Source organism: Leptopilina heterotoma, unplaced genomic scaffold (genome assembly GCF_015476425.1).
Source record: "Leptopilina heterotoma isolate Lh14 unplaced genomic scaffold, ASM1547642v1 Lhet_24, whole genome shotgun sequence".
NCBI lineage: Eukaryota > Metazoa > Arthropoda > Insecta > Hymenoptera > Figitidae > Leptopilina > Leptopilina heterotoma.
In genome coordinates, this window is record NW_025110956.1 from 2,059,905 (window position 1) to 2,068,818 (window position 8,914).

Below are 8,914 nucleotides of genomic sequence, written 5' to 3' on the forward strand. Positions count from 1 at the left end.
TTTAATTTTTCGATAGCTACTTTTTTTCTGTCCTTAAGATATTTTCTGCTATTATTTTTAAAATTATTGAGTATGAAGCCTGTTCTCTGTACAAATTAAAATTCATAAAATTTTATCTGTTTATATTTTTCTCTTAAAATAACCTAATATTTTAGGGATATTTTACACTTATATACCTACCGTAAAATAGTTATTAATTAAGGATACTAATATTTTATGAAATCAAAACTATTTGAAAATTTTTAAATCTAAATTTTTCAAATTGTAAATGTATTTAATTTATTTGAAAATACAATAAAAAAAGGAAAGTTTTATAATAATACACTTATATTATATATTTTATATAAGGTATGGTTTTATTGATCTTCGAACAATTCAAAGAAATAACCCGAAGGTTAATATAATATAACATTATTTTAGTGGATTCCACAATTATGTAACATATCATTTCAATTGATAAACAATTTACACTGACGACTTTTATGTTTCATTTATGTGAACGTTTAACATTTTGAATGCAACAAAAATAAATATAAAAATAGTTACGTATAGGTAGATATTATTGCCAACGTTTTAATCAATGGCGACATTTGAAAAATATCTATTATTCATATTAGTTAAAAATATGCAACTTTTCGAAAACAATAATGAGGAAATAATTTCGATATTCCATGACCAAGAAAATTACTTTCTTTGTTCAACGTTAAGAACAAATTTCAAAAAAACACTGCTGAAAATCTTCGCAAGTCTACGACAGAGAGATATTGAAAAATTTGATTGATGTTAGCATTGGAAATACAAATTTTGTGATTTCTTTTAACTAAACTGTCCATTAAAGTAACGCACTGATTCATAAAATTCTTTCTTCGTTTTCCATTTTCAACGTTGATTTTCAGAAAATCAGCATACGCTGGAAAGTTTGAGTACGAGGATTCGACTGCTTTAAGGAAATTCTCGTTCTTCACGTACATTGAGAGTTGATTCACAGATACGGTTAAAACGTCGTAATAGGTGATGTTTAAGCCATCAGTAACTTTTGTTTCTTTCATGCTGGCACACTCCTTTTCACATTTCTTTCGCCAAGAAGTAAGTCGATTCTTTTCACAAAAACTGTACACACTCGGATGACAATTCCTCGTTAGCAATAGGACTAAACGTGCAACTATCAACTTGCAAAACTCTCTATCTTTATCCTTCCTGGTATTTAAATAACATGAAGTACATCTTGTGCTCGTCATTTTCCAAAGTTCTTTCGCATTTTTAGAGTAGCCGATCAGAAGCACTTTGCTCTCATAATTTGTCCTAGGACAATTGACTTGAATAGTATCACATGATTTAAAATCATTATATTCCAATATGAGTTGCAATTGTTCTAGTGTATAATCACTTCGACAATAATGATTTATTAACGATTCTGAATAAGATTTTATTTCTTCATCAGTCATGTAATTAAATATGCATTCAACGATTTCAGAACGAAATTCCGATTTCTTCATGTTTTCCTCGTTTGATGCTTCATCTTCAGATTTGAAATTTGAAACACATTGTTCACTGCGGCAATTACTTGAAACCCTTAAATTAAAGGCACATTGAAATAATTGTGAAGCATTTTTAGAAAATGGAATTAGCATTTCTGTAATTTTTATTAATTTCTTAAACATTGGAGCTGGAATGATTGAGCAATGAAGTGATGAAGGTGAAAACATATCAAAAACCATTATTAATGGAAATTCACTGTATTTTTTTCCTTTAGAAGGATCAGCACCACTGTCTAGAAGAAGCTTCACAACCATTGGTTGTCCTGCAGCTGCTGCAAAATGTAACGGGGTGTAAAGATGTTTAGTTTGAGAATTAACATCAGCCCCAGCTCCTATGAGCATTTTCACTAGTCGCGTGCGCTCGAATGTCGCTGCAGTGTGAATGGGACTTGTATTTTCGAAGCAACTTTCTACGGAGTAACCTGCATTTAGAAGAACTCGCAGAATTTCCTCACTGCCGTATTCAACGGCAATGTAAACAGCCAACCTGCTAGCTAAGGAGTTCGGCTCAAAATCGTCTGCTGGATTGTTAACGAGTATTTTAACTGTTTCCACATGTCCCATGCGCACTGACGAATGAAGAAGGGTCTCGCTGAAATAGGTTTTGGCATTTATCTTCGACGCGCATGTGAATAAATACTTCCATATGTCATGTCGCTTTCTGAAAATTGCATCATAAAAGTGATCTTCTTCTGATTTTACACCCACATCCACCAAGTATTGAAAAATATCTAAACGACCAGCCTTAATAGCTCTATGAAATAACTCTTGTCTATCTTCAATAATTGTTTCTTTTTCTTTCAAGCCATTATCCATAAGATATTTCACAACTTCTAAATGGCCATGCGTTACTGCAGTTGAAAGAGAAGAATCGACTTTGTTCAACCCTTTCGACATAAGCAGTTTTACCATTTCCAAATTCCCACTTTGAGCAGCAGATCTAAGAGAGACCATGTACTTCAAATCATATGCACTTAAAGCAGCTCCGTTTTTGAAAAGAATTTCTGCCGTCTGAAGGTTTTGCTTCGCCAAGGCAAGATCAAGCGGTGTTTTTCCTTCGATATCCTTCACATTAACGCTTGCACCATTATCTATGAGACTCTTTGTAAATTCCTGACGATTGTACAAAGCAGCGTAATGAATTGGCCGTTCGTCCCTGAGATTTTTCGCATTCACATTGCACTCTTGTAGAAGATAATTGACCACCGTGGGTTGATTTTCTTTTATGGCCAGATGTAGAGGTGTATTTCCATCTTCATCTCGTTTTGCAAACATCTTTACTATTTCTGCATGACCTCTCGCTGCCGCCACGTGCAACAATGTTCTACCACGAATTTTTTTTGCTGACGAATATTTCTGAGCAAAATTTAAATCTCCATTATGAACTGCAAGGAATAAGGCATCGTAATCGCCAGTGTCGTTGTAATCAACCAAACTGTCCATGACTGCAAATAATTCCTTCAATTAAAGATTCTACAACAAAAATTACAAACTACTTTTGGCATCACATATTATTTTAATAAATTTATCTAGATACACTGTAAAACAAATTTTAGCTGTAATTTTACTACTCTGAAAGTGGGGTCAATATTACCTACATTCAGAGTAGCGATTTTACGAAATTTCAGATTTCAAGTACACTGTGAAAAATGATTTTTTGAGAATTTACTAATGAATTGTAAGGTTACAATGATTTCTGTGAATTGACAATGTTGGACGTAGTATGAAAGCAAACAATTTGGAATAAAGCGACGTCTAACGTTGTAATATTAGAAAAAATTTGTAAGATTACAACGTCTGACGTGACTCAAAATATGTCCTACGTCCAACGTTGTAACCTTACAAATTTTTGTAAAATCACAACGTTAGACGTCGCTTTATTCCAAATTGTTTGCTTTCAAACTATGTCCAACATTGTCAATTCACAGAAATCCTTGTAACCTTACAATTCATTAGTAAATTCTCAAAAAATCATTTTTTACAGGTTATGTTTGTTTTTTTACAATTATTATCTGTAAAGTTACAACCGCGGTTGTAATTATGCCACACTGAATGTAGGCAGGTAATATTTAGTCCCTATCTTTCACAGTAGTAAATTTACAGAAAATTGTAAAATTGACACATTAAAAGTATTAATTTTACCAAAGAGAGAATTTAAGTTCGCTGCTTTTAAAGACGATATTTTACAAGTGTTTCCATAAAATTCCACAACATTAATCAACAGAAATTTTTTTCACAGTATACTCATTTATTAAATAGTCATTTTTTTACCATGGGGTCAAAATTAAAGATGCGCAGCAAGGGCAGCAAGTCTCGAAAAGATTTCTTGAATTTAGAAAAGTATCAAAATGAGAAAATCAACAACAATCAACAATGAGATATTGAGAATGTAGAATATTAAGGTGCGTTTTGAAAGGGCAACGATTGCTGCAGTAACATTGCAGAGTTGGGCACGTCAGGTTGAGTCCACAATAGGCACTTTTCTTAAAGCGATGCATATATACCCTCTACATCGATTTCCATTGTTCGAACAATAGAAATCGATGTAGAGGGTATGCATCGCTTTAAGAAAAGTGCCTATTGTGGACTCAACCTTAAGAAAAGTGCCTATTGTGGACTCAACCGACGTGTAAAATACCTAAGGCTCTATCCACAATAGGCTTTTTTTATGAGATGAATCCACATAAACCAAATTGAAGAGACGCATGAATATCCCCTAATCGCCAAGTCGTCGAATGATCAAATAGTCGAATGCCAAGTAATCGAATTGACAAAACGTCGAATGCTAAAAACATCGAATCGGCATTTAGTCGAATGCTTAAAACATCGAATTGTCAATACGTCGAATGTTCAAAACGTCGAATTATCAATTCGTCGAATGTTAAAAATATCGAATCGTCAATATGACGAATGTTCAAAACGTCGAATTATCAATTCGTCGAATGGTAAAAACATCGAATTGTCAATACGTCGAATGTTCAAAACGTCGAATGATAAAAACGTCGAATGCTAAAAACAACGAATCGTCATGTAGTCGAATGCTAAAAATATCGAATCTTCAGTTAATCGAATGCTAAAAACATCGAATTCTCAATTCGTCGAATGTTCAAAACGTCGAATGTTTAAAACGTCGAATGCTAAAAACGTCGAATGTTCAAAATGTCGAATGCTCAAAACGTCGAATGATAAAAACGTCGAATGCTAAAAACTTCGAATCGTCATTTAGTCGAATGATAAAAACATCGAATCGTCAATACTTCGAATGCTAAAAACATCGAATTGTTAATTCATCGAATGCTTAAATCATCGAATTTTCCATTCGTCGAATGTTCAAAACGTCGAATGATCAAAACGTCGAATGCTAAAAACGTCGAATTCTCAAATCGTCGAATGCTCAAATAATCGAAACGCCATCTGTTCGAAATGTCAAGTAGTAGAATGGTAAAGTAGTCGAATGGTAAAGTAGTCGAAACGCCATCTGTTCGAATTGCCAAGTAGTAGAATGGTAAAGTAGTCGAATGTTCAAAACGTCGAATGATAAAAATGTCGAATGCTCAGAACATCGAACTGTTAATTCATCGAATGCTCAAAACGTCGAATGATAAAAACGTCGAATGCTAAAAACATCGAATCGTCAAAAGTTCGAAAAAGTTCTTTGTCTTCAGTAGACATTAACTTAAAACAAAGAACTTTTTCGAACTTTTGACGATTCGATGTTTTTAGCATTCGACGTTTTTATCATTCGACGTTTTGAGCATTCGATGAATTAACAGTTCGATGTTCTGAGCATTCGACATTTTTATCATTCGACGTTTTGAACATTCGACTACTTTACCATTCTACTACTTGGCAATTCGAACAGATGGCGTTTCGACTACTTTACCATTCGACTACTTTACCATTCTACTACTTGACATTTCGAACAGATGGCGTTTCGATTATTTGAGCATTCGACGATTTGAGAATTCGACGTTTTTAGCATTCGACGTTTTGATCATTCGACGTTTTGAACATTCGACGAATGGAAAATTCGATGATTTAAGCATTCGATGAATTAACAATTCGATGTTTTTAGCATTCGAAGTATTGACGATTCGATGTTTTTATCATTCGACTAAATGACGATTCGAAGTTTTTAGCATTCGACGTTTTTATCATTCGACGTTTTGAGCATTCGACATTTTGAACATTCGACGTTTTCAGCATTCGACGTTTTAAACATTCGACGTTTTGAACATTCGACGAATTGAGAATTCGATGTTTTTAGCATTCGATTAACTGAAGATTCGATATTTTTAGCATTCGACTACATGACGCCTCGATGTTTTTAGCATTCGACGTTTTTATTATTCAACGTTTTGAACATTCGACGTATTGACAATTCGATGTTTTTAACATTCGACGAATTGATAATTCGACGTTTTGAACATTCGTCGTATTGACGATTCGACGTTTTTAGCATTCGACGAATTGATAATTCGACGTTTTGAACATTCGACGTATTGACAATTCGATGTTTTAAGCATTCGACTAAATGCCGATTCGATGTTTTTAGCATTCGACGTTTTGTCAATTCGATTACTTGGCATTCGACTATTTGATCATTCGACGACTTGGTGATTAGGGGATATGCATGCGTCTCAAATTGAATTACACTGTAATTCAATTTGGTATATGTGGATTCATCTCTTTTTAGGGTTCCATACACCTACGGTGTAACGGCGGAACCACGAAGTAGTATAATGGAGCTCTCACAGCTCTGCCTGCCTGCGCAGGCAGTAATTGGAGTAAGAGAGAACCCTATTGGTGAGACTCTGTTGTCCGTAGCCAAATCGTGTCCCCCCCCCTAGCGGCTAAACTATTTGACCTAAAGAGCTCAAATTTGGTCCAGATATGTATTTTCACTCGTAGATTACAGGAAAAATATAGCGAATGTGATTGGACGTGATGTCCATAGCGTTGTCAAGGAAATAACAAGATTTTTGGCCAAAAATGCATAAAAAGTGACCATTCCCCCCCCCCCTTAACTTCTAAACTATTCGACATGGAGAGCTGAAATTTTGCATGCTGGTGTATTTTTACTCGAATATTACAGGAAAAATATAGAGAACTTGATATGTAATGATGGCCATAGCGTTGTCAAGAAAAACTAAAAAATTTTAAAAAAAAATTTTTTTTCCTAACTTTTACAATATTTGACCTAATGAGCTGAAAATTGGTATCCTAGTGTATTATTACAGTCTGACGACAAAAAATTTATTTAAGAAACTTTTTGAAAAAAATAAAAAAAAAATTTTTTTTATTTTTGTTTTCAAAAAAAAAAATTTTTTTAAATTTTTTTTTGTTTAAACACGTGGCATTAAATATTTTAAGGAAGAGAGTGAAATTTTAAGAGAATAAATGAGAGATTGTTTTCTGACTTTAATTTCTTAACTAAAAATAAAAAAAAATTGGACAAGTCCCAGTAAAAAAAAACTAATTCAAATGAATTGAAACGAATTAACATTTTTGGTAGGCTCCAATTCGTATTTGTCACAAAGCGGGATTCACTCAAGCTCTTTGTATATTCAATTGAATTTAATTCAATATGTACCAATTTGTCCAAACGAATTCGCATTCGAAAGAAATGGCCAAGGAATGCATTGAATTCGTGCTAACGAATTGAAAAAAATTAAAGGCTCAAAACTTGTCCAGTGAATTGGTACGGATAGAAGGTTCGGAAGTTCAATACAGTTTCACGAATTCAGGAAAATTGCATCATGGCTCCAATTCGTATTTGTCACAAAGCGGGATTCACGAAAGCTCTTTGTGAATTCTTTTTAATTCATTTCAATTAGTTTTCGTTTACTGGGGTGCGAGTTGTACTCGCACTGCAATGGCGGGTTCCGTACACAAATATTAAAACAATACTTGCAACATTTATCGGTAATTGATAGAATTAAAATAAACAATTAAAAAAATATATTAAAATCATTTGATAAAAAAAATAACTAAAAAAAATTAAAGTATTGTATATCTAATATTGTAAACAATAATAAGCAGAGGAACTATAATTTTGAAAATTTTGTTCCTCTGCTTATTATTGTTTACAATATTAGATATACAATACTTTAATTTTTTTTAGTTATTTTTTGTTATCAAATGATTTTAATATATTTTTATAATTGTTTATTTTAATTCCACCAATTACCGATCAATGTTGCAAGTATTGTTTTAATATTTGTGTACGGAACCCGCCATTGCAGTGCGAGTACAACTCGCACTTGTCCAATTTTTTTATGTTAGGATCGTATTGGAGAAAGGTTTTTAAAAAGACGTAAGTATATGTGTGCAACGTGTTAATTTGAACTGATTTAGATCATGTGTAGCAATGAAATAAGAGAATAAATGTTCTTTTTAAAAAAACTGTATTAATTTGTTAACTTTGATTTAAAAAAATTATAAACAATTATAAATTCAAAAATCGGCATCGAAGAATGTACCCATTAATTTCTAGCAAAAACAGTTTTGACCTTATTAATTTTTTTCTTAAATGATGTTTTTACATGATAAAGTACAGATTTTCATAAATGTTTTGACTTTTTCAAAAATCCAAAAAAAAATGTAATCATGGTTGACGTGTTTTGACTCAAAACTTAAGCAATTTTGCTTTGGCCTACCTCTCAAGGCCAATGCAGAATTTAGCTTAAGTGTTTAAATCATTGAGATACAAAATCTGTCTTATATTGAGACACACTAGCTGTCGTACCCGCCGTCTTCGACGGTTTTTAATTTCTAGGGCCGTTCCAGAATGAGCTAAAGTCGGTTCTACAATGGGCACGTCGGACGTGGTCGTCGGACGTGCCGTGCTGACGTCACCCATGCTCGGTCGTATGAAATCTCCCAAAAATCAAATCGATCGAATATCCATTACATCGAATTTCAAAACATCGAATGCTCAATACATCGAATTTTCAAAACATCGAATGCTCAATATATCGAATTTTCAAAACGTCGATTGCTCAACACATCGAATTTTCAAAACTTCGAATGTTCATTAGATCGAATTTTTAAAACATCGAATGTTAAATTGATCGAATTTTTAAAACATCGAATGTTAAATTGATCGAATTTTCAAAACTTCGAATGCACATTACATCGAATTTTTAAAACGTCGAATGCTCATTTCATCGAATTTTCAAATCTTCGAATGTTCATTTGATCGAATTTTCAAATCTTCGAATGTTCATTTGATCGAATTTTCAAAACGTCGAATGCTCATTTCATCGAATTTTCAAAACTTCGAATGTTCATTAGATCGAATTTTTAAAACTTCGAATGTTAAATTGATCGAATTTTCAAAACTTCGAATGCTCATTTCATCGAATTTTCAAAAC

The 8,914-nt window shown here is 32.9% G+C and overlaps 1 protein-coding gene across 2 annotated transcripts; it reads right to left on the bottom strand.

Moving 5' to 3' along the window:
* Nucleotides 1-360: 360 nt before the first annotated feature.
* On the bottom strand, nucleotides 361-3,924 carry LOC122503013 (serine/threonine-protein phosphatase 6 regulatory ankyrin repeat subunit C-like). Of its 2 annotated transcripts, none has more exons than XM_043613396.1 (2): nucleotides 3,810-3,924; nucleotides 361-3,011 (listed from the first exon to the last, which is right to left on the bottom strand). In XM_043613396.1, exon 2 carries the CDS (start codon nucleotides 2,979-2,981, stop codon nucleotides 717-719), a length of 2,265 nt encoding a protein of 754 aa, XP_043469331.1. In that variant the 5' UTR covers nucleotides 2,982-3,011; nucleotides 3,810-3,924; the 3' UTR covers nucleotides 361-716. The 2 variants fall into 2 exon arrangements, with proteins under 2 accessions (XP_043469331.1, XP_043469332.1); XM_043613397.1 differs by having other exon boundaries at nucleotides 361-2,983; nucleotides 3,810-3,922.
* Nucleotides 3,925-8,914: the final 4,990 nt, after the last annotated feature.

Bases quoted from the DNA above. Each gene is read 5' to 3' on its own strand.
- LOC122503013 (XM_043613396.1), bottom strand. From the start codon at position 2,981: ATGGACAGTTTGGTTGATTACAACGACACTGGCGATTACGATGCCTTA.